The sequence below is a fragment of the Montipora foliosa genome, chromosome 11 (assembly GCF_036669935.1).
Source record: "Montipora foliosa isolate CH-2021 chromosome 11, ASM3666993v2, whole genome shotgun sequence".
Lineage (NCBI taxonomy): Eukaryota > Metazoa > Cnidaria > Anthozoa > Scleractinia > Acroporidae > Montipora > Montipora foliosa.
Genome location: NC_090879.1, coordinates 27648210 through 27674507, shown reverse-complemented (window position 1 = coordinate 27674507; position 26298 = coordinate 27648210). Strand labels below are relative to the sequence as shown.

The 26298-nt window shown below is 40.6% G+C and overlaps 3 protein-coding genes and 1 pseudogene across 4 annotated transcripts in view; 3 read left to right on the top strand and 1 right to left on the bottom strand.

Moving 5' to 3' along the window:
* The window catches only part of LOC137975567 (uncharacterized), a 4726-nt gene extending 2891 nt beyond the window's left edge, over positions 1 to 1835 (top strand). The window contains exons 2-3 of the mRNA XM_068822679.1: positions 73 to 292; positions 758 to 1835. Of these exons, the coding sequence (XP_068678780.1) occupies positions 73 to 292; positions 758 to 990 (453 nt within the window). The 3' untranslated portion in view covers positions 991 to 1835. The remainder of the gene's footprint in view (positions 1 to 72; positions 293 to 757) is intronic.
* A 4593-nt stretch (positions 1836 to 6428) lies between these two features.
* Positions 6429 to 11354, bottom strand: LOC137975595 (major facilitator superfamily domain-containing protein 8-like). Of its 2 annotated transcripts, XM_068822713.1 has the most exons (7): positions 11079 to 11352; positions 10240 to 10483; positions 10046 to 10162; positions 9333 to 9491; positions 8638 to 8972; positions 7891 to 8019; positions 6429 to 7111 (listed from the first exon to the last, which is right to left on the bottom strand). In XM_068822713.1, the coding sequence occupies exons 1-7, from the start codon at positions 11181 to 11183 to the stop codon at positions 6755 to 6757; spliced, it is 1446 nt and encodes a 481-aa protein (XP_068678814.1). In that variant the 5' UTR covers positions 11184 to 11352; the 3' UTR covers positions 6429 to 6754. The 2 variants fall into 2 exon arrangements, with proteins under 2 accessions (XP_068678814.1, XP_068678815.1); XM_068822714.1 differs by lacking the exon at positions 10046 to 10162 and having other exon boundaries at positions 11079 to 11354.
* Positions 11355 to 11549: 195 nt separating this feature from the next.
* LOC137975272 (choline O-acetyltransferase-like) lies at positions 11550 to 20813 on the top strand. The gene is made up of 6 exons (XM_068822369.1): positions 11550 to 11755; positions 12524 to 12732; positions 16503 to 17043; positions 17235 to 17640; positions 18523 to 18811; positions 19084 to 20813. Exons 1-6 carry the CDS (start codon positions 11615 to 11617, stop codon positions 19673 to 19675), a joined length of 2178 nt encoding a protein of 725 aa, XP_068678470.1. The 5' UTR covers positions 11550 to 11614; the 3' UTR covers positions 19676 to 20813.
* Positions 20814 to 24753: 3940 nt separating this feature from the next.
* Positions 24754 to 25656, top strand: LOC137976852 (uncharacterized; annotated as a pseudogene).
* The last annotated feature ends 642 nt before the right edge of the window (positions 25657 to 26298 follow it).

The window sequence follows — 26298 nt, the reverse complement described above, 5'->3', positions numbered from 1 at the left end:
ATAAATAAATAAATAAATAATAAACAGTTAATAAAAGTCGTGTTAAGCTCGGTCTTAACTTCCGGTTTGTAGGTGTCGTATGCCGATCAAATGGCCGGGGAATTTTATATGTTGGAATGGACTCGAGAAGTGGACACGCATGAAGCTTATATCGCAGCTTTGGACTTCATCGTCAAGTTTTACAAGAGCAATTCTGACTTTCGCCAAGATGTGATACGATCTACCGCCAAAGTCCTCGGTAAAAATATAGCATCTTCTGAGGACAGTCAATCAGTTAATAAAATTTGTGGTGGTAAGTGGGTTCTGCTTGCCGTACTATCATATCAAATATATTTGTATTTTTACCTTCTTAGCGTTGATCCAGAACCCGTTTTGAGTATTTTTTGTTATTTTCGTGTGTTACCCACAACCCTTGTCGCCTGGCAATCCATGCATTTGGCTTAACATTTAGTAGGCCACAAAGCGATGGATAGTCAGAACTACCTATTTACGGACATTTTATGAAATACAATTTAAGAAATGGCCTTTAACAAGATTTATGTGTGACACTCGTCCAGGGAATTGCTAGGGTCAGCAATGTTGTGATCTTTGTATTTACCCTAGAGAAAGAACAGGCGCAAGTTAGAGCGGCACGTACGGGGGACGTTAATTCTCCAGCACCTATTTCTTAAGCGATATTTACGTCTGCAAGTAGCAAGAAAGTCGGTAAATTTAAACCTGTTTTCTAAAGCGACCATTGTTATGTTTTATCAAACAGAATCATCAGACTCCGAAATTGAAGAAGACGAAAGCGTCCAAGAAGGAGTTTACTACTTGCTGAAAGAAATGGCCTTCATTATCTCCAGCAAAGAGATGTTCGGGACAAACAAAATAGCCGTCATCTATCACCGCAGCTGGCCTGTGTACGAGAAATTTGTGAACGGAGACTATGACGGGGAGGCCAAGGAAGGACTGGGACTAGCCATCATCAACTATGACCTCCGTTGCTGATGGTTATTAGGGAACTTAAGCAACGACGACGGCGACGGCACCGAGAACGTCATCTCAAAATATAAATTCGCGTCATTGTAATCACTTTGTAAACATGTCAACCCTTTTTATATGACAAGGGTGTGGTAGTTCCTCAAAAATGACATTGGTCGGAACGGCGCTTAATTTAGGGGAGAAAATGAAACTTTAGCGTCAAGTGCTGACGTTCTCCTTAAAACCTAAAATTTGACTATTTCACGTAGTTGTTTTGCTGACGACGGCAAAGAAATGGACAAAAGTGAAAAACGCACGTGCGGGGCGTACAAAGCTATTGTTTTTGCCCACTAAATATGCACATTTTTGACGTTCTCGTTGCCGTCGCCGTTGTCATTGCTAAAGCTCCCTATTACTCGGGCCCGAAAGGGCACGGAGTTATAAAAAGGGGTTGGATTTCAGGCTTTTTATGGGGTTGCCATGTGGTAAACCGAGTCGAAAATTACGTCTATTACTTTTTAATTACTTTTTTCCGTGTCGGAAAAAGTCTTTCCTGTCGCTCCCCTGCTAAGTAGTTTATTTAAGTAGAGTCTTCTGCGCGTATTCTTGGTAGGTTTCAGGGGGTAGTAGAAATGCGTAGATTTTATCCGGAGGACACAGTAGCATATTTCATTAACATGCAATGCCGTCGAAAGTCATTGTAACGCGAACGGCGGACACCTGGAAAAAGGTGTATTTGCTGGTCATTTTTTTTCTGATAGCAATGGCAAAAGACTGGTTAAAAGCTCGCCTAAACAATATATTATATTTAAGAATAATATTGTATATATCACTTCATTGAAAAGTCAAATTAAATCAAAGCCCCACACAAATGATCTGGTGTAATTTACTTTACAGAAACTACATTCTAAAGTTTTTGTCCGTTTAGTTTTTACCCTGAAATTTCAAACAGTGAGAGAATACTTCAGCTGGATATTCATAACCGAGAATAAAAAACATGAGCTTAAATTATGCAGCTTTGGTTTAGGTAAAAAGAGGCAAGTTTTGACCATTTTTAAACTTGTAGCGCCCCGATGATATCCAATACCTCTCATAGGCCATTTTAAAAATGCACTGCATGCGGAAGTTTGCGTTATACTGTCTCTGTGTGTAAATTAAGAAATGAAACTGATTCAGAAGCAAAACTTTCAGTTAACTTCAGCATTACTGTTCAACGACTCCTGGAGAATTTTTCACCATTGATTTATTAAAGTACTGAATTCAAAGTACGAGCACCAGTTGCTTGAGCAGAATAAACACCGTAGACTTTCTCAAAGAGGTTCGGTTCTGGCTAATATAAGCTCACCTGAGATCAGCTTGAAGGCAAGTCTGTGTACACTGCTGCTATAAGCAGTCGTTCATAAAAATGCGACTGATTACCATTAAAATAACGGGGAACTTGGAAATATGAAATACTGTAAGACTCTTAAACATCTACCTCGCCTACTATGGTAGAATTCTGGGGGAGCGTATCTTGTAGTCGTTTTTATCTTGAACCATTATGGACATGTCTTGGTTTTGTCCAGAAGCACTGAGATTTGCCATTCAAGAAGCATCGCCAGTCATTTCAGAAGACAACGAATTTGAAAGGTTCTCTAGTGCAGCATACCACAAGCATCCTCCTGCCAATCCCCCCCCCCCCCCCCCCCCCGGCCCCTATCGCCTTCGCTGTGGCCAACATTACTGTATCGGTGTTTCATGGGCTCACATATAGTAGGGAACAAGCGTGCACGGGCAAAACAAAAACAGACAAACAGGGAAAAATAAAAGCGAGGGGATACCCAGTCTCCCTTCATGGTTTCCCTCTGGTATCGAGCAACGATTTTTACTGCTCCTATTTGAATGCCTCTCTTACTAAAAGAGCTAAGTGCGCACAACGGTCGGAGAAAAAACATCACTCTCTAAGGTGGCATTCAGTTATACGGTTCATATGAGGAGACAGCTTGAAGACAAGCGATCAAACAATTTTAAAACTTCGTTTTCGGTGCAATCGGAAGATATGGCAAATTAACGGGCTGTTCGCCTTGCCCTGGTAATGTGACAAAGCTGAGTTGTATAAGTGGGTGATTTTTTCGTTCAAAGAAAACAAAAGCAATATTCAAAGAGTATGAGAGGAACGACTTTACAAAGAGTTTTTTCCACATAAGGTCAGTTTAGTTTTGCGTCGTTGCTTCGTTTGTAAATCCACAGCATTGAAAACTCCAAAATAGTATCAAAAGCAAATGCAAGGCTAGTGATCATCGTAAAGTCGATCACAAGACACTACGGCGTTATCAACTCCGTAGAAACTTGAGGCAGCTGAAGATATGAAGTGACACGAAAGGGATTTGCCACTGAATTATTCCAGGACTTCCCCGCAATCACAAAATTGAAGAATTCAGTGGCTTTAAATATCTCATACCCTTACTTGTTTGTCTTGATAAAACTCACGTGGCCGGGAATTTTCCCTCAATCTAAATTTTCGTTTTTCAGTGAGGTGCAAGAATCATGATTCATCAAGTGTTTTCTCGGAATAGGACAATTGCATGAGGACGCCATTTGACTACAACTACCAGAATTCTTCAGGTTTTGCTTTTCTTGTGCTAATTAGAACTATTGTAATTTTTACCTAGCTGGGATTACAAAATTTAATTCGGAAAGGGAAAACAAACTGAATTCTGGTAGTTGTAGTGAAATGACGTCATCATACAAATGTCTTATTCTGACCAATCTTAACTCATTCGGGGAACACGTCACCTCAGTAACTATACTTAAAAAGGTATTCGACTCAGCGTCGTTGCAGGACCCTTCCAGCAGATGATTGACGAATTTCAAATGGCAGCTGATATAAAAGTATTCCCAGGAATATCGATTTTTAGTTGGCTGCGATGCTTTAGTCTTGTGTAGCGCTATGGAGAATTAGTCGATTTAGCGCTATATAAATAGGCTAGTTTCGAATTGTGCAGCAACAAAAGAACGTGTCGAGGTTCAGGGGAATAATTAGCATATTGTATTGTTGAAAACAAAGGAAAATGCAAATTATTCCCCTGAACCTCGACTCTGTTCTTTTGTTGCTGCACAATTCGAAACTAGCCTATTGATTTATTATTATTGATATTGTTAATATTTACACTCAAAATGGCTCTCAATCTTGCACGAGTTGAAGACAGTATTGTTTTCCAAACCGGCCTAGGTGTCACGGCAAACAATGGTGTTGTATTGTTCAGAATGAGTCCTGGAAATCCGTACTTCAAATCAGGCGTCATTGAGGAGTATGTGACTACATGGGAAAGGATAAGAGGCGAGAGATAGTGGCTGTACCGCAGCAGCCTGCAGATCACACATACAGAGCCCTGGGGAGCAAAGATGCTGTAAAACGCGCCTAGAGAAAATCCAGTAAACTTAATCCATATTTAATGAATGAAATGATACGTATGAAATGCATCATATATTGCACTGCGGGTATGAAATCAAATGAAACCATGTTGCATCGCAGTTATGAGCGCAATTTTACTATTGAGTCGAGAAGCCTGCAAACTTCTGGCTTTCCCTACCACACATGGCAGTAACAAATGCCTTGATTTGCGTATCAACTAAAAGTACAAATGAAAAAAACTCGCGTATAGTTCATTTACACTGTTTAGAAGGAATAAACAAATTCTCGTGAAACTGTAGGCTGGTTGGTTTCGAGATCTCGTTATTCAGAGTAGTTGTCTGATGTTTGCATGGTCCTATTATAAACAATCGTCTCGTTTGCAGGTGACCGTGTCCAATGCTGATGAAATGGCCGGGAAAATTTATTTGTTGGACTGGACTCGAGAAGTGGAAACGCATGAAGCTTAGATCACAGCTTTGGACTTCATCGTCAAGTTTTAAAAGAGCAACTCTTAATTTCGTCAAGATGTGGCACGATCCACCGCTAACGTACCTGGTAAACATTTAGAATCGTCTGAGCACATTGAGTCAGGTAATATTTTCTGAATGTTGGACTGAGTATTGTCCCAAATGATCCCGTGTTATATATATTGAAAGCTTGTTTGATTCATGCAATAAATCTCTTATTTAACAAACTGTCAAGACGTCGGGACGATATTAGGGCGAGATATTTGTACAGTTAGTTATTTGTTTAGTAAAACCTCGGATTGCCTGTCATTTGTTCTGTATAAAAGGCCGATTTCCTAAGGTGCGCGCTCATATCATCTTACTTTTTCTTAGTTAGTAACATTTTTTGGGAAGTTAACCCCTACCCACGACTCATAATGCTTATGATCTTGGCAGTTTGACTCGACACCATTACAATAACAAGTAACCGCAAAAGTACAAAATGCTAAAGCATCCTTAAACGTTCCGTTCCGCGCTCCCTTAGAGTGGTTTTCAATTGAGTGTCGAAAGTAATTAGTGAATTACTTTGGTTTATGATTACTTCACTCAGTGATTGGTTCAAAGTTCTCGCGCCATTTTTCCAACCAATCAGAAGTGAAACCAAAACTAATCGTGACTCGCGCGTGCACATTTTTCCGCGCTTTGTGTCGGCTACGTGTAATTACTTCGAGTTTTGATTGGTTTACTGGATTGTCTCCGACCTTTTTGATTAGCCAAAGTAATTACTTTGGTTTTGGTTTTACGACACTTAATTGAAAACTGCTCTATCTACTAATTAAAGTCAGGCAATTACTTGATGTCAGCTTACATATGTGATGATAAGCTGGACCACGAAGTAAATATCCAAACCAAGCACTCCCTAAACTGATAAATGAAGGAAAACACTCTTCTCTCAGCGACTCAATGAACTCAAATGAACAACTCGACCAAACTTTGCGGAATTTAGGAGGGATAGCTTCTTCTTATTCATCAGCTGATTACAAGGACTTTTCACGCCCCTTTCGCTTTGGCTTTTGCTTTTTCTTTCTCGACCCCTTTTGGAAGCATGATCATTCGCAGTATTATAAAAAACTTGTTCACTTTTTTATTGACTAAGAGCACAGCTAATTTTCCATCGAATCGAATTGTGACATAATATATTTAGGCAACTAGACTTATACAGGCCCAGCCTAAGTGGCGGGCGTTGTAATAAAAGAAGCGGCGAGATGGAGAGGAGTGTAAAAGATATCGCGCCTGGTCCCCTGGGCATCGCTGGCACGCGACCGGAAATGACGCCATACAAGCGTGCCGGCCCGCTAATAGGGAACTTAAGCACGCGCGTTTTTGAGACGCGGGCGGCAACCGGAAGAGAAAATGTCGCGTGCCAGGACAGTGGTGTTTCTCCAGATTTTTTTATTAATCGTCTCTAATGGAGAAAAGATACATAGCATTGTAAATGTGGTTGCTTGAAAGCAAGTTAAACGGGAAAATAACTCACTTCCGATTGCCGTCCGCGTCTCAAAAACGCGCGTGCTTTAGCTCCCTAATGATTAAGTGACAGCGACAAAGAAGTTGATTCCACAAAATACAAAGGAAAAAGCTACTGCTGCTACTAATTCATCAAGCTAGATCACAAAAGCTTACAAAATATGTACCCCAGCATTTTTATATTGACAGATGAATACTTCCTGATTCAAAAATTAGTCAATGCTTTAGTATCTGCTTACGAAATGTTCAGTTCATGTTTCTCTCTTCATTTCTTCTTATTACGACAATGGTTTAAGTTTTGATAATTGCGCTTTTTTCGCATGAAGCCTATCAAATTTGCAGGCTTCTCACTGCCTTTTAAAGAGGCGCGCCGTAGTACTTCGTGTTAAAGCGCTCACAGAGCGAAGCCAGTGTCTTCCATCGGCTATGACTGGAAAGCCTTTTGAGTTCCTCGTCTGTACTCTTCATCGCTTCTGTCAAAATATACTGATACTTCGGCCATTCTTTTCCCTTGTGGATTCATCAGTCCTTGTTCTAGTGAAGCAAGGATTGGTGATTCCTCCACCGACCCTGCGTGTCTCCTGTCCTGCAGGAGGGGCGTTTCCTCTGGTTCCGGTGCGCGGTACAGGCAAAGAAACAAGAGGAAACCCACTAATGTTATGCCGGCGGATCCCATGAAGAGAAGCTCCCATCCCTGGATCGCTAGCTCAGCCTTACTGAGCAGAGGGGCCACAACTTTTCCTGCCGACATCGCAGCGATGCAGTAAGGCATTATAACAGGCTGAAGAAGAAAACAAATACATTGAGATGAAGGCATTTTTGTCAACAATCAAAATTTCATTCTCGCGAATTGTCCTTGACGGTTCATTTGTTTTTGCTGTTGTTGTTCTGTAACGTTTATTTTTGTCCTATCTAACGCCGTTTCACAGAATTTTTCGCATGTCCAAGAAAAGAAAGCATAATTTTGATATTACTTAAACAAACATCTCCATAGATATACAGTCAGATAGTCGGGCTAAGGAAAAGCGCGGATGTGAAACTGATGTTGAAGAAAAGGCCAGAGGAAACTTAACTACACGGAGGCAGTTGCATACTTTTCAATTGAAAACGAGTGGTTAGAATGGTCAGACACTAGTAATTGCCCAATTCATAATGTGTGGCGTTTGTTGAAAAATCACATGCAGTAGCCAAACATGGAAAACACAGTTCGTTTTTCAACCAATCCGAACAAAGTCAGTCACTGCGACTAGCCGATTTCCTCACGCTGGGTATGAGGCGCTATTTTTCCTTCAAGGTCTTACTGATAAAACGCGCTTTGGGCTGATTGGGCAAAACGGATTTCCATAGTTTTGGTTTTGTACCATTTCTCATCAAACTCAACATCTCGATCTTCAGAAGGCCTCGAAAGCACAATGCGAATGTAAACTGATTGAAGAAACACCGCGGCACTTGATTTTACATCTTGTGCAAGTGGAACTGCAGAGCAAACAACCCACTGAGACTGAAAAGGTATCTTTTTAAAAGCAATTTCTTTGCAGCACGAGCTGCGTTTATACTTACCATCATAGATTTGGCAACATATTTCGTCGTTAGGGAAGGCAAGATTACACCAGACACGGAGTAAGTCAAAAACACCATCATCACTCCGGTTATAAAAAGTGGCTCTTTAGTGGCAGCTGGTAAAGACACCTAGAGAAACAGGTTACAGCAGGAAATAACTAACCAACAAAAATAAGTCCAAAAAATATTACTATAGATATCCAAACCACGTAAACCATGTAGTAAGTACAAAAATTTACCTTTTGCGTGGTTGTTCTGTTCACGCTGTGTTTACATGTGGTGGAGGCGAGAGAGGAAGGACTATTTTTGAAATTTTTTAGTCTTGTATCCCAATATTGTTGGTTACGAACTAGTTTATTATATTGTTGCGAACTCCACGAAAATGCGGGGCCCGAATATTGAAAGGTTAAAAAAAGGTGCAAAAAGGCGCAATGCGTTTCGAGCAAATGCAAAGATTTATCAGTTTTTTCTGAAAAAAATATTTTGGGGTTATGAGCACTTAAATATCTGTGAAAATTCTACTTCTTTCTTTTTCTAATCCGTTTGTTCTAAAACTGAAAAAACGAAGTTAGCGCGCATGGCGTTTTGTACGGATAACAACAATTCACCGGCAGTTGTTCAAACTACCAGGCCCAAGTTGTAATTCGGCGAATCTCTAGAGGTTAAAAGAACGCATTTCTTGCCCAAAAATGTGAAGGTCGAATTAAGAAAATATGTAACACAGAAAAAAAGGGCGCTTAAACTTACCGAAGGACTACCAAGATAGGATATAACGATTGCTGTCACCATGAAAGTGTACGAGAACACCAATACTCGCCAGTCGCTGTGTTCGTTGCGAGCCATACAATTAGCTTTGGACACCAGCGCCACGGTAAACGCTGATATTGTAGCTGTACCAGATACACCCACCATCAACCAGCCGTACTGATGCAGGTTAAAATCAAAATGATTGTAAGCGACCAGTGGAAGCACGAAACCAACCCACGTGGTTACAAAGCCATTCAAAAGATACAGCATTAAACCCAGGAGCACACCACGTGACATGAGTGAACGTCTGACAGATTCACCGTCATTAGAGCCCCCTTAAAATGACAACAACGTGTTAGTATTATAAACCGTGTGCGTAGATCCAACGAAATGTGCATAACAGTACTGGGTTCATTTCTCCTAAAACGCTCAGACAATAAGGCCGCACAAAGAGTGGGTAGCCACTAAAAATAGCTGTTAAAAAATTACAAGAAAATAAAAAGAAATATGTGATAACCAACTTATAACAGATGCTAAAGAGATAGAGTTCCCGAAGGGTAGCTTAATTAGAAGTCAAAGGAGAGAACACAGAAAGCACTGTTCGGTCAACTGCCTGGGCGAAAAAACAATTTTTGCAACGACAGACCTGACAGAGCTAGAAAACAACCTTACTACAACAATTTAGAGAAGCTTACCGATTGGAACGCAGTCCTTTTCATCCAGTACAAATGTAACTAGGACTAAGCAGATGCACAAGAACAGTATGGTGAGAGCTGCTGGAGCAGAAAACTCATCTAACCTTGTTGCTTTGCCAAGGATGTTCTTGCCAAAATTGGGTAAAAAGGTTGCAGATGCTAGGAAAAAGAAATGTAATTAACGAAGGGCGCGTTATCATTTCGAAACCAAAAATTACACGGGTCATTTGCACAGTTTCACCAATCACTGCAGATATTTAATGCCGAAAGGCAAAACATAGTAGTGATGATAATGATGATGATGATAAATGGATAGCCTTGATGGAGATAGTGAAGATAATAATGACGATATTGATGATGATATTAATGATGATAATGATTCAATATGATGATGATGATGATGATGACGATGACGATGACGACAAGGATGATGATCATGATTGTGCTGACGACAATCATACTATTAGGATCCCAACCCTCTGATGGATAGCAACGAGGTCGTTTCATACAAGATCATGACAACAAGTAATAGGCCTTTTTCGATATATTAAAATTCAGCTTGATAGCGAGTCAGTGAGGACAAAGACAAAGGAAAGTGGATGATATGTAAATATTTTTCACATTAATTCCCACGTGTTTCTATTGTCTTTGTCCTCACTGCCTCACTTTCAAGCTGAATATTTAATATATCGAAAATGGCCTATTGAACTTACCGATCGTAGAGGTCATCACCCCGGCCATACAAGTGACTCTGAAGTAAGACATGAACTTTGTACGGTTTTCTTGACTGGTATTAGCACCAATAAAACCATAAGCGACTCCTCCGCTACCTAAAAGCGAGTGCAATATCAGTAGTGCCAGTAACAAACCCCATCGTTGGGATAAACAAAAAACCGGCCCCACTAACCTGCCCCCAAACCAGCCAAAGCTCTTCCAAGTATTATCAGCGCAACAGAATCGACTTCGCTTGCAGCGATGTAAGTTACGTTTCCACAGATGGCGATTATAATGGAAGAAATGAGAACAATCTTGATCCGACGAAGCTTCTTGACCATCACGCTAGCTACTGGCTGAGAGATTCCCTGTCCCAAAGGAAACAGGCTCTGAGCCAAAGACAAGTACACAGAGGAGGAAGATGTGTCTTTACATAGCTGAAAAGATGATTGATAAAAATCTCAAATAAAGTTTCAGTATGATATGCAAAACTACACCATATTTCACCGGTTTCAGTTATTATCTTGTTTTTCAAAATAAGTTAAGCACTTTTAACAGCTCATAGTTTTTTTGGCTGTCAAAGGTTTAATGCGTTAGTGGGACTTGTGTGACAACTGAGTCACGCAACTCCCCACGTTTGTCAAATACTACCGTCAAAATCCTAGTTCGAAGACATCTCTCGTCAACTCTAGCGAGGAACTGTAAAACGACTAGAAGAAAGACTGAAAAAGAAACTTTCATTACCAAATATTTACCGCAGTACTATTTTCTTGAACATGACAACCAAACGATGGGTCATTGATTGAGTGGCCTCTCTACCATACTCTACGAAGCAGAACTACATCTATCTCATGCGTTTTCTGCAAATGTTCACGCTCTTTCCTATTGTAATTGAACGTTTAGAAAGTGAAGACGTTTAAACAAATTAGTTTTCTTATCGCGTACAACAGCTTCCGGTTCGGCAAGGTACCGCTCGAAGATTCAAAACAAAATATTGTTATTAAAGGTTAATTATTATATGTGAATACTTACCGAAAGAATATATGGATAAATTGAAGTCAGAACTACGGCCCATTCTAAATAATTTACAAATCCAATCATCAGAACGACGGCTATGTTCGTCTTGCTTAAGGCCATAGCTGCATCGGCTGTTACGTATTTCAGGACTCACTGTCTTTTCTTCCTGCGTGCTAAAATTCGCGAAATCAATCGAGCGGAAAATTTCTTCTCTATAATTACGAATGAAAGCAGAGAGGCGATATGTTGAACAAGGATTAGCGAGAATTGCGGTTATAGTTTAAAACACAAAGTGACGTCAATCTGCAACATACTGCAAGCCAGGTTCCCCGAAATCACTTTTTAAATTTAGCAAATCCTCGAAAATCTGCAGTTCCGGTTCAGAGGCACGTGTTTCATTTTTTCCGCGAATGATCGGATGCAAAAGACACGTCACGTTTTTTTTTTTAAATTTATGGGGCTTTTCCCTTTCTCTTGGCCTTAAAAGCCAAAGTTAAAGCAACGTTTGAGTCAATAAAGCCGTCTTTGCCTCTGAAGTAATCGCCAACGCTATGTATCGTTTGTGTAGTCCTCAGCTGGTCTTTAGAAACGTGTTTTATGCAAGACGCGACTGCCTGGCATTCTTGTGTACAACAACCAAACTTCTGGATGGTTCAGAGAACAGGACCGACATATTATCAAAGGATGCTAAGGCAAGCGATTTCTTTGTTTCGGTAATAAATGAAATGAATCCCGTGTACCCACGAAGGTGGGGTTTACCTCGGTGTAAAAACCTGTGAAACTTTTTCTTTGTTTTGTTAGCTCGTGGTAGGGTTAGGTTATTGTTTGCTGTTTTTTTTTGCTCTTTTGTTTTCCTTCATGTGTTACGTCATTTGTGAGTCTCACAGGTTTTTACACCGAGGATGAGCCCGAAGGTGACTATCGTAGCTAAAATAGTATTCATCAAGTTCTTATGAAGTTTCGCGCGGGGTTTCGCGAACCTAGAATATTAATGTAAGTTGAATGTAGTTTCAGCCTAAAATGGCAAAAAACGTCAACAATCCAAGTTTGTATCAGACTGAATGCGAAAAATTGTCTGCTCTATTCGCTAACCTGTTTCGGTTTTCTTCAAACACGCTCGTGAGCGGTGACGGAGAAACACGGTTCCGGGTCCCGGTCTCACAAACTCCTCAACGGCAAACAGGCTCACCAAAGTGAGAAAGTTATTTACCAGCCAACAAATAAGGAAAGCAACAAACAAATAAGCTAAAAACAAAGATAATTTTCGGCTGAAATCCGGGGCTGTTATCTTTGCGTGACCAATCAATCTCAGGACGCCCGTTGTTGCGTGATGAAGTAACGAAAAAACCAATGACTGCTTCAAGAAAGGCTTTTCTTAATTGGATAGTTTCATCTGATACAAGCTACAGACAGACGAAACTTTCTTTAAACCAGATTGAACTGAAAAGTATTATTTTCAGGACTTTTTGGGGAAATCGGACTTGCAAACAAAAGTTCTTCAGTGGGACGAAAAGCTGCCAATTCCCGACCCTCCCCCACTAAGGAGACTTGTGGAACATCTAACGAGAAGACGACTTACCCCTGCCTCAAAGGGTTTCAAGGTTACCTTGAACAAATTTCTTGTTCGAGCTGGCTGCCGTGTTCTGGGACTACAGGAAGCACATGAAAGGTAATGACCTATAGTGGTGAGACAGTATCTGTTGACCTTATAGCCAGGGAAATTTTTTTTTCTGTAGTCGGCCTCCTACCTACTGACCACGCGAAAGAAGAAGCAGATCATAAATCTTCATAAGTGACACAATTATTATAGAACGAGACACAATGCAAGAGTGAGGGTTCTCCCTTGTAACCATAAACAAGTTCGAAATGTGTGATCCCCAAAAAAGGGAGGGCAGGGTGGTAGAGTTTGAAAACATTGGTGCCATTGTAGAGATAGAAAATAATTTGTTCTCTGGTCAAAGACAGCTTCTAAATGTGTCTTTCTTTACCTGAAAAAGGAGAGAAATTTGCGAACTGTTTTTGCAATCTAGTTCCCTTTGGCATTTTTCCGTGGGATGCCATTCGAGTGTCTTTTTCTTCATCGTAGTCAGATATGGCAATTACCACGTGCTTGTGCTACACAAAGAAATTAAGCCGTGTTGGCTAGGGTTGCTACTTGGACAGGTGACGGCACGTAGGATCCTGTGTTGTTGACTTTTAGCTCTTGTTTTTGTTTTTTTTTTTTTTCTTCTTCGTAGTCGTAAATTGCACTTTTTCTTTTATAATTCCCTATCCTACGGAAAGCGACATGAAAAGATTTTTGCCAGGCCTGACCCGCTGTTTGAACTTGGACTGAGATGTTATTGCATCACCAAGGTGGTTGTTGTTACGAAACTGGTTTTTGCATCAAATTTATACCATTTTGAGGGCCTATTTTGCACGATATTTGGGCTCATTCATGGAGTGGACGAAGCATTAATTTGACGGATCGAACAAATGTAGATGGAAGTTGAAGGGCGCGAATTTGACGGTAGTGATTTCACATTTGATGTTTAGAAAGAGTCGAAATCTTGATTTCGATGAATCCCAGTTACAAATGTGTAGTCTGATTTATAAGTTAACGTCAAATCACAATTTTGGAACTTCTCAGTAAAATTTGCAACATGGATCGAGAAGCCGAGACGACCACCCCTGATATTGAACAATCGAATTTAATACAGCAAATATTTTGAGTGTCCAGTCGGAGCTGATCGATGCAATCCACAAGAGTTGCAAGCAAGGTTTACAGTTCCTCACACATAGTATGGCTCCCTTTTATCCCTATGAATTTCAGAGGTTTGAGGCTTTCAGGTACATTAGGAGATGTATTTATACAAATGTATTTTATTTCATGAGCCAAAAGTAAGCTCTTTCATCTCAAAATGAATTTCATTTGTAACATGTTTTCGTCGATTACCGGCCACTACCAACGTGACGTGGCGTCTCCCTACAAAACTCTATTACGCTTCAACAAATACCTCAGAAACGATGTACCGCACAGACCTGAGAATTGGACTAGTGGTTTATAAATTTGTTTTCTACAATATTCGAAGTTCTTGGCCTTTTCCAATGAAATATTTCGAATTTATGTTTGTTGTTACATGACAGTGACGGTGAAACGATCTATTGTTAAACGTTTCAATGTGCATGGAAATTCTTAATTGCATTGATTTAATTTTCTATTGGATAGGCCCAGTTCAGGTTACAATACAATAATACAATACATACTTAATTGACCGCTCCCCATAGGGGCTTTTCAGGGCCAATGAAACACAACGAAACAACAGAACAGAACAACAACAACAACTGTTAAGAATCCCAGCTGGCCGGAGGCAAACCAGTTGGCTATTTACAAGTGCAGCTGGTATTTGAACCAGGGACTACCAGGATCAAATTCAACGAGTGGTTAGAGCTGGTCTTGAACCCGGGATCTCCGGATCTCAAGGCAAGCGCCCTAACCACTGAGCCACACTGCCTTATCATAGGTGGAACCTTAAGTTGTTGTTTTTTTCAGCTTGCATCAGTCAAGAATTAGAAAGGAATGCAAGGTCAATTATTGGAAACATCTGGTCAATGACTAGTATTGATCAAGAAGTTACAGTCGACCTTTAAGAATTGTTACAATTTATTTAAGGAGCAAAAACAAGGTTTAAGTCCTGTTCTGTGAGAGTGTTTTTGCAGCAGTGGACAAGAGCATTTGAAAAATTATTTGTTCCTGGTTGAAGAAATCAATTTGAAATCACAAATAATGATTGATTGTGAAAACTTAATTCACTGTCTTGCAGATACTGTAAGTACTCAAATGCACGGAACCACTTGGTGTCATTTTGAAGCTTTATTTTCATTATTTTGTAACTTAAGGCTGGTTCACATTTGACATAGCATCGTGCGAATTGTTGGTGTGAACTTGGAAATAAACGTAAGAATGTCAAGAATACGAAAATTGAATATTTTTAATATTCTTCAGCTTTTTCTCTCTGAGTTCATACTTGCAGTTCTTATTCTTGTAATGCTTCCAGGCCTATGGTCTCTTGTGTGAAGTGTAGCCCTAAGTTTAATTCTATTACTACTTTTCACTTCTGCTCACTTTGAATGAAAGGTATTATAGCAACTTCTTATCTATTTGTGTACAGTGGTGACCATACAGCAAACCTGTGTACATTACCATACTGTTACAGTGTACAAAGAAAACACCAATTAACCAATGCTACAAATTCTCAGTCCAAAATTATGAAGACGCAGACCAATGTTATGCACACAACATCACCAAATCCAACCAAAAAAAGCATGCAACACCCTTCACAAATTCATACATTCGATTTTTTAAGAATATATTTTAGATTTTTCTTTTTGTGCAATTCTTAATTGACAACAGTTAAACTGCTGTACTTTATTTGCAAAGTTAGGAGTTCATACTACCCTACAGTAAAGGTGTGTCGTTTTTAGTGTTTGTAAATAAGCTTAATTAATTCTAATTCGGTTTGTATACAAAACAAAGCAAGTAAATGAAGTGGTCGATCTTCATACAGTATTCCAAAGAAATCTCACCTTAATATCCTGACATTCCTCGATAATCTTTAGTAAAAGTAAACTCTGATCGCTGCTGTACTGAGTGTTTCCGTTGGCAAATTTACTTGTATCAATTGATAGACAGCCTTTATTTCTCTTTAGCACAACAAATAGCAGCTACTTAAAGCTACAGGGATATCTGTCTGGTAAACTTTCGCCACTTTCCGAATTTTACCCGTGATTTCGTCGCTCTGACTAAGCATGGTGGTTTGCTATAACTGGACAATTTGTTTAACTGTTTGTGCATCCCACGGAAACGCTCTTAAGCGTCTTGTTTCATAAAAGTTGGGGGAGACCTCCCCGACTTTTAAAGGGGAAAACCGTGGGAACTAAGCTGTAATTTACTTTAAAAACACGATGAGAAAAGTCAAGAGTGTTGATCTAAAATGGAAGTAGGATTTTGAGATCTACCCTCTGGATCGTACCGTCGTCTTATGTTCTTGAGCAAGGCGCCTTCTCTCGCATTACCAACTTGAGAAAGTGTTTCGCCCCACGACCCACAGAAGGGGTGATTCACGGTACTATCGAGGATGGGAAATAGATAAGAGGGGTAAATGTTTAGTAGCCTAATTCTTTACATAAGTTAGCTCAGGTGGCAGACGCTAGAAAAGGAAAGGAGAGAGAGGAATGGTCGCGCGCGCGGTACACACGAGGAGAGGGCCGAGAGCGAAGCGAGAGAGGGAAAAGGCTTTCCTCTCTTTCGCTGTCTACGTTTCTTCCACCAGCCACGCAAGTTAGACCATGGTTGTGACAAAGTTCACTTCTTTTTACGCAAACCGTAGTTATCTTTGGGTTAGATCGGGCTAGGCCCTGAAAACCTGCATTTATGTTTTTTTCACGTATTATACATAGATTGTGTGCTCAACACCATGATGACCCGGTGCATAGCTGTTGGTACGCCCCTTCAAATCATGGCGACACATTTGGAATCCGCCATGATGAAATTTACTTCCACGAAGACATCATCCCATCACAACCTGTGACGTCATACGCTGTGCTGGTCAGAGGGAGCCCATGGGATGCCGGGACATCAGTAGATGGTGGTATCGGTGAACACCTCATTTCACATGGTGATTCCTCGAAAAGCTACGAAAACGTTACGATAAATCGTGCTGTTTCGCTCATCAACGGCCTCATGAAAGCCAGAGATTTTTATACAAAAGGAGAATTTTCTCAGGATACGGTGAAAAACAGAGCACTGTCGATGCAGTGGTACAACTACATCTTTTCGTGCTCCATGCAGTTTCTCCCCGGATCCATTGAACGCTACAAAGCCCCTGACAGTCTTTCAAGGCACATCGTTGTGATGGTGCGTGGAAACATGTACAAAGTGGAGTTGATTCGCAGCGACAAAGAGGGATTTGAGAGAACCATTCCCAGCAGGCAACTTAAAGTAATTAGTTAATCACCGACTTTTATATAGGTGATATCGTAGGTAACTAAAAGCCTTTTCTGAAACAAGAATGAGCATTGTTTTGTCAAGCCTTTTAGGATACATTGAACAAAACGACATGAAAAATCCCTGCTCCCTTTCATCACCTTTTTCTGTTCGCCTAATTGTCGATTTAATAATTTGCTTTTCAGAAACAAATAGAACACATTTTAGAAACTGACGCCCTGAGAGAACCGCCGACTCCAATAGCTGTTCTTACAAGTATGACTCCTTCTCAGCGATGCCAAGAAGAACAGCGCCTCAAATGCCTCAGTCAAAGAAACCGCACTAACCTCTCGCTGCTCCGCGATGCTCTTTTCGTGGTGGCGATTGACCCTGACGACTCTCCACGAACAGCTAACGAAGCAATGTTCGCGCTGCATTCGGGAAACTTCGTGAACCGTTGGTATGACAAGAGTGTGCAGCTGATTGTATTCGGTAACGGCGTGGCGGGATTTGTGAATAACTATTTGGCGGGAATGACAGGCACAGTGGGAACGAACTTTGTGCGCATCGCTGTGGAGAATGAACGACTGCGTGATGAAAGTAATTCAGAGGGTAAGTTGGTGATTAACAATCTTTTTTGAAATTATGAGAACGATGTAGCACTATGCTTAAGAGTGAGATTCGATAGGATAACTCTGCCAACAGATGAGATTGGTGCTGCCGAATTATTATGCTTACATTTAACTGCTTTTTGCTGATTCTATGAGTCACTAATTTCGGGAAAACTTACAGGCTCTCTATATGGGACCGGCATTATAGGATCCTAAGAAAGGCACCGACACTCCGGGCACAAATTTAATTAGAAAGGTATTTACAAGACGCTTGTTACCCTTTCAGTTGAACTGAAAAAAAGATCATTATGAGTTGCTTAGGTAGTTCTTCATCAGTTGAGTTAAAAACATCGTTCTTTGTTTCAGGCAGTTTTTTTTGTAGAGAGCACTATTCACCGTGGCTTTGTAGAACTGTGATGATCTCCTTTTTATTTTAGAATTATATTCTTGCTTTCTTATATTAAACGTGGTCATATAGAAAGCGGTGGGAAAGGCGGCAAATGTTGACGTGGAAATATTTGACAAATAAATTGTATTTAAGAAAAGCGAAGGGCAGACTATCCTTAGGAATAGAAACGACGAAATGGGAGAAATAACTGAACTGATGCATGACAGGACTTTCAACCTTAGACAAACGAAACTAGATGAAAGTAGAAAAGAAACGAAAGGGTGAATGGACGGTCTGACAAATGGACAGTCACTCCCGAGGAAAGGACCGTATATGTAGAAATGGAGGCTGAGGAGCGATAGAAAGTAACGAGGTGCCGACTAGTAAACAAACAAATGGCAAGGCAAAAGAGCCTATGGTTATACTATCGGTAAATAACATCCCGATATTCACTCGTCGTGATATTTTACTGAATCTGAATTTAACTTACTTCAGGTACCGATGACATCACGATATGGCCAGATCCTTGTCCTATGATCTGGGATGACACAGCGGATGGATACTTCAAAGGAAAGATTACCAGAGCGATTAACGCCAGTCGAACATCCGGGGCATTCAAACCTCTATCTCAAGATGTGTTTAGAATATGTCCTGGGTTCAGTTTTGACGCGCTGTGTAAGACCCAATGTGATACCCCAGGTGGTGCCTTTCAGGCTGGAATGCAGTTGGCGCTAGCAAAGATTGCTGGGAGATGCATGAGTGTGAATGAAGTCGTCAGTATAAGGTACAGTGGGTTTATAATTGGCTGCTCCCTCTTCCGGCTTTTTTGTTAGGGAAGAAGAATCTGTAAAACATGTCATATGTTAAACCTCATAGGAGGTTTAAATGACTGTTTCATATGTTGGCAATCAAAGGTAGTCATACATGATACAAAACGACGAATAGATTGTTTTACTTTGTGAAATAATTTCCTCCCAAATTTCCCGATAGTTTCCAAAGGGTAAAACTCCAGTTCCACTTCTCCGCCGAGAATAAAATAACCTTTGTCTACGATAGGCACTTCCGTTTTGGCGGAATGACGTTCATGGACAGCTGCATGGCGGATATGAAAGAGTTCATCGCGAAAGCCCTCCAATCAGAGCACGGCATTCAAAACATGACAAACCAGGAACGCCTGGCGCTTAAATGTCTGTTGAAGAAAGCGACTGAAAGTTACAAGGACGAGGTCTTGGGTTACAATAAAGGCGAAATCAGTTTGTGGCATCTTGACTCTCTGTACAGGAATATGGGCCTTGTAAACCGCCTTCCATTTAGAAATTCTCCACATTTAGATCTGAAGACAATCTTGAAGCAACTTGTCACTGCTGTTCTTAGATCACCACTGATCAATATATTGCCGCCACAAGTAGCAGAAAACGTGACCTCCAATCCTTGCTGGTATCCTGAGATAGAAGCTATCGGGAGGCCAGGAGTCAAGTGTATTCTGCCACCGACGTCAATGGCGTTGCATTACATGTTTGGGAGAAATGCGATTTCCATCACCGTAAATGCAAATCCTGCACATCCTTGTTACGAAAGCGAGGAAAAGTTTGTCAAGGAACTCGAGCGGTGTTTGCAATTCGTCATAGATCTGCTTAATACCGAATAAGATGGTGTTGTTTTACTTTTGATTTCCCTCGATAAACTCACTGCTTATGAAGCAAATGTAACATTAGAGCGATTCTTAACTGAGTTTAGAAAGTAAGTCTCGTTTACTTTGGTATGGCATTACTTTGTTCTGTGCGATTGGTCAGCAAAACTCGCGCCACTTTCACAACCAGTGAAAAGCAAAACCAATCACGAACCAATCACGCCATACAGGCGCGCATTTTCCCGCGCTTGGCGCCGGTTATAAGTAATTGCTTCGAATTCTGATTGGTTCATCGAGCTGCTTGCGTCTGTTGTGATTGGCTTGAGATTATGCTTTGGTTTTGGTTTTGCGACACTCCATTGAAAATTTTCTCTTAAATCACTAAACATAGCAGAAATTGACAATTGTTGATAATAGAGACCTTAAGATAAGAGGACGGGACATTCTAGGACTGGGATCTTGGCCGAGGAAGCATGGGGAGAATTCGCCGACGTAAGCTTAAGGCGCCCAAGCGAAACCTTAAGAAAGCCAAGGACTGCTCTCGAGGATCATTGCGTGTAAATTTTGTAAAGCAAGTCATGGCATCATTCAAACGGAGGTTCACGACATTATCCTTGACAGTTTTGATGACAAAAAATTATCGGAGGACGAATTTTTTCTTCTTTATGATTTATGTGCGTCCAAAAATCCAGATTTTCCTTGTGAAATCGAATGCTATGGGAAATCTGACCTAGCTAACATGGACAATTGCGAGTGTTCAACCGAGGTTCGTTTTCATACAACATTTACATGATGTAAACAGAAAAATCAATTTCCTCAGTCACCAGCAACTGAATTTAAGACCACATATTACTAGTTTGATATAATTATTTCAACAATACTCACGGAGATTCCCTTCCTTGACTATTTCGACCTTGGCGGGAACACTCATGGTTGATAACCACACACTGGCAAAAACAAGCACATGGCTTATCAAGCTTTTCGCTGCATTTATAGCTTGAAATCACGGCAAATGTTATATTGACATAATTTTGTCTCAGGATCTCCAAAAAATGTTGCTTCTGTTTTTTTCTGAATCAAAAACGAAAACATGGAAACGGCGTCCTTGACGTACCAGGGGCCCGTTTCTCGAAAGTCTCGAAAAGCCATCTGTGAAATTGCCAACCGCTTGTCTTGGAAAGCTGATCTTTTAACATGTTTTCAAGGTAACAAAAAGAAAAGTATCTGTGAAGTTTGACGAATTAAATGCCCTCCGTTCTTGAGTTACAAAGGAAATTGTGACACCTGAAAATGGCCCTTAAAGTTTCGGGACTTTCGACTGAGAAACGGCCCCCAGGGGCCCGTTTCTCGAAATTCCCGAAACTTTACGGGCCGTTTTCGGGTGTCACAATTTTCTTTGTATCTCAAGAACGGAGAGGATTTAAGTCGTCAAACTTCACGGCCATTTTGCTTTTTGTTACCTTGAAATCATGTTAAAAGAACGGTTTCCAGAACAAGCGGTTGACATTTTCACAAATGGCTTTTCGGCACTTTTGAGAAACGGGACCCAGGGGCCTATTTTATCTCCAGTGCCTTTTATCTTCCTTTTTGTGTCCACCTGGGGGTGAATAAATGAATGCCAGACGAATGGATAATCACACCAATGCTTTAGGCTGAGAACATCTTGGCACCTAACACGAAAAGAGTACCTATATTAGAGCGGTGCCAAATGATCAATAACAATACTTTATTAATAACAATATTTATTCAACCACGTGTCACTTAGGGGCTACACGACTCGTTTAAACGCGTGAACGTACTAATAATAGGATGGTTTTTGAGGAGAGGGGAAAACCGGAGTACCCGGAGAAAACCCTCTCGGAGCAGAGTAGAAAGACAACAAACGCAACCCACATGTAACGCCAAATTCTGGGAGGCGACTCTCACCATTGCGCCATCCCTGCCTCCCACCTTCCCCCCCCCCCCCCCCCCCCCTTCCGCCTGGTAAAACATGTTAACTTTATCAAGCTTATCGAGACAAACATGTTTAATGTTAACAGAATTACCTGCAGAAGTCATGGTGTTTAACACAACTTTTCGGATTCCATACAGCTCACGTCATACTGGTAATGTACATGGAAGTTGTCTTTGATAAGTGCTGTCCAAAATTTGATCCTAGATAATTATAATTCTTTTATTTTGACAATTGGGTACATATTACCGTAACTGTAAGTATTTAAATTTCAACAAATGGTATATTTAAAATATTTGATTCTCATGATATGGATTCATTTGGCATGGCCATCCTCAAGGAACTTGTGTACTTCTGAAAGTACAGACAACAAATTAACAGAGTATTTTCAAGTGTCGAGATATATTTGAACTACCAAAGTGCACATCTTCACGTGTCGCGCACTTGACAAAGGACGAAAAGTCGGTCATCCTGGAAAGATCTTTTCACCTCTCATCTTCGTTTCTCTTTCATTTTTTATGCAAGATGTTTCGATTAGTTCGGAGTTCTCTAACGAATCGCGAATCTTAAACCGTTCGGTCAGCGTTTCCTTTCTCAAACCTAGGCAAAAATACCCATCGATCAGCAAAAAACAGTGCGCTTAGCCATTTGGAATAAATACACTATTTTTACCTCGTTTCCATAGTCCGGTGGTCATTGCCACCACCTATAATGAAGATAACCCCAGGGCCGGGTATTCACTACACACACATTTGAACATCATGAGACTGAAGCGCAATGTAAGGCCGATGTGATGAGAAGGACCGTGAGACTTCTCTCTTTTCTTTTCTTCAGTGCTAAATTAACCATACACCACGATACTTTTTGCAGTCCCGAGCTTAGGATAGTTCTGCCCCTTGTTCTTCTTCAACCTGATTTCCGGGAAGCAAAGCATTTTGTGTTCGTAGAAAGTATTTCGTCATTTGCACGCTTCATGAAACAGCCCGGGACATAGTTGGACAACCGAAAACATTAACGAAAGACTGAGTCACTTCAAAATAGAACGAAGCGCTTTCATAAGAATTTCGAGATTATTCCTTCTTATTCGCGTTGCACAGTAAGGGAGTGCTCAATTTCTCACCACCCTCTTTTTCTCGGTCAGTTATGATTCTTTGTATTTCTAGTTCAATTTACGGTCAAACAATTGGCATTCAATTCATTTAGTAAAAAAAAAAAAAAAAAAACACGGCCCTCGAAATCTGTCCGGTTAGAAGTTTGAACCTCGACTTGGCAAATAACACGTTCAATCAATCCTACTTACTGTTAAGTGTGATGAACAGTTTTAAACGACCTCGTCCCAGACAATAAGAATACTCAGTAATACAGTTTTTCAGTCCGCCTGCCTTGCTGAAGTGAAATTTCTCTAAGTGGTATTCTAGTTGTTGAATGCTCCTTTAAACTACCTGTTACGAGTTCCTTTTGTCGTAATTTTAGCTTATACAACGCTAGCAGAAGCTATAACTAAACACGGTGCTACTCAACTACCAGTAGAGTTACATTAATTAATGAACTAATGGAAAAGGCCTTCAACCCCATTAACTGGTTTATTGATTCGGGTATCTAGACAGTCGTCATAAGTCAAACGCTTAAATTGAGTTTTATTTTTCAACCAAGATCGGTTCTATCTCTCAAAAGGTAAGTAACAAGGTGCCCTCTTTGTTGATTTTGTTCATCTACCTCTTCTTTGTCTAAATGCGGTCCATAATTTCATTTGAACTAAAGAGCGTTTCGTTTTACGCGTATAATTATTGATTCAAGATTTCCTTACCATTTACACACTTAAATGACCAAGAAAACTCCCTGAAATCCGAGGAATGCCAGCAACTAACAATTTTCAGGTTTTTCAAGAGAATAAGCCGCTTTTCGAACAACCCCCAAAAAAAAACAAGAAAAAAAAAAAAACAAAGAAAGAAAGGAAGACACGAAAATAAACGATGGGTTTAACGGTTTTCGACGTCCTTTTCCTGCTGACTACAATATTGACACTCTTTTACCGTCGCCCACAAAACTACTAACGATTCTTCTCTTACAAAGGCTTAAAATGAGAAACGTAAACCCCTTACTTTTCTACCGCACAAATTATCCAGTCGATTAACAATTTATTGTTCATCATGAGTCCTGACATGAATTTCCAGCTTTCAGATTTTGTGTTCGATTGGAAATCCGAAAATCCACATTTTAAGATCTAAATCCGGAATTCCCAATCGAACACACCCTAAGATTTACCCAAATGGGCCTTAAGAGCATCTGAACGGTGTCTATTTTTAAACCAACTGTTCGTGGGAAAACAACCAATAGACCAATGATTTACCCAGTTCAATGTGAATGCTACATCATAAGGCAATTAGATACACAAAGAATCTCAACCTCGGGAGATTTGAATTGGATACATCTAATGTTTATTTTTCCACTTTTCAGCCTAGCTATCGATGTCTTGCAGTCTCCGTAAAAAATGTATTCACACGGGAATAAATATTTTTGTGACTAAGGGTGCGTTCGATTGGGAAATCTGGATTTAGATCTTAAAATAGGGATCTTCGGATTTCCAATCGAACACAAAATCTGGAAACGGATTTTGCGAAGGATTTTGTTAATTGAAATACTTACCCGACATGGATTTCCAATTTAGTGAATCTGCGACAAAATAAGTTAGATTTTGTGTTCGATTGGAAATCCGAAGATCCAGATGTTAAGATCTACATCCGGATTTTCCAATCGATTGCACCCTAAAAGTTATCACATGGGCTCAAGAGAAAATGAGGGGACAGAGAAGGAGGCTCCCGGTCCAGCCCTTGGGATATGTCATGTCCACGAAAGTTATTTTTAGACGAGCGGAAGTCTTCCGAGACGTCCGCATGCACGCCAACATCGGTCCGATGTTTGAAAGAAAATATATATTCATCAGCCTTCCACGCGCGCCATCATTTTCTCTTTTCACTAAGAACCTGAGAGCGAGGCAAGACTGCATGCGGACGTCTCAGAAGACAGACTTCCGCTAGAACAAAGACTTCCGCTCGTCTAAAAATAACTTTCGTGGACATAACATATCCCGGCCAACGCCTTGAGCCTCCCTCTCTGTCCCCTCATTTTCTCTTGATGGGCTCAGATGGGTAATAGAGACCTTTAGATCCGATTACGACTACGAAATTAGGACGTGGAAGGTTCAGCATCAAATGAAACTTTAGATTACAACAACAGGCAACGAAACGGTTTTTCCCGGCTAAATGTTGTGCAAAAGGTCAATGCAGGAAGCTTCTAATCAGTTGCTCTTTTCGTAAACGACATGATCGATGAAGTAGAATTGCAGGCAATTTTAGAAATAACAAACAAAAAGAATCCTTGTTTCCCGTACTGGAAATACGATAGGATCGAGAGTACACTGGATGATTTGTCTGAGTCTGAAGCCAAGGCCGAATTTAGGTTTGCTATCTCGGAGCTTCCACGTCTTGCAGAGGCGCTCAGGATACCCGATATGTTCACTTGTTGCAATGGAACTACAGCTTCTGGATTGGAAGGCTTGTGTATCCTGCTCAAACGGTTTGCGTATCCTTGTCGTTTGAGTGACTTAATTCCGCTGTTTGGGTGATCAGTGCCTGAGCTTAGCCTTATTTTATCGGAAGTGACTGAGCATGTTTTCCAGAATAATTAGCACCTAATACGGGACTTAAACCAACCGTGGCTGCAGCCTCGATGCCTTGAAGAGTTTAATAATGCTATTCACCAAAAAGGAGCAGCTCTGGATAATTGCTGGGGTTTTGTGGACGGAACGGCAAGGCCAATCAGCCGGCCTGGAGAAAATCAACGTGTGATGTATAACGGCACTTGTTGTTTTTCTCGAAGGATCTACATAAAGTACTGTTTTACATTATTATCGTTGTTTTTCACAGAAGGCGTAAGATACGATGCAGGAATGCTGCGAATGTCCGGTCTCCTGGAGGCACTTGAACAGTACTCGACGGTATTCTTTGTACTCAGCCTCTTTGTATCTACGGCTATCAACGTTAGATAGCCCATTAGCATTTCCAGAGCACCGGAGATTTAGACCAAATGACCTTGTTCGACGTCAAAGATTTCGTGAATGCTCGCGGTCATGGTCATACCAACGCGGCGGGAAAGGTTCTATTGTTTTTGAAGTGACTTCTCTTATTCAACTGTACGGAATACGTTTCTTCGGTAATGAAAACAGTAATTATTCTGTCAAACTGGAGTTGATAAACGAAAAATCGGAAGAAATATTGTTATCGGAAAAGGGTAATTTCACCGCGGTACCTTTGGAAACGTACTCTTTGTCAGACAAAGAGGGAAGGAATCCGGACGTTTTGCCCTCAGGATGATTCGCCCACAACAAGATTCGCCTTAAAAGTGATTCGCCCACAGTCAAAAGTATTCAGGGGCACCCAACGACCAATTTGTTGTAAAATGTATTATTATACCCCAGTTAATGAAATAAATGTTATTAAGGCATTTTCAGGTGTTCTTCAGTGTTGCTGGGAAAACATTATCTGTTCCTTTTTCCCAGCAAGACACACAAGAAATTTCCCAGCCAGCTAGATAAAATTGGTTGGTTTCCCAGCCAGCTGATCAAATTTATTTCCCCGACAGGAATTCCGCGCGCCTTCAAATCCCTCGATCCGAAACGACCGAACAAAAG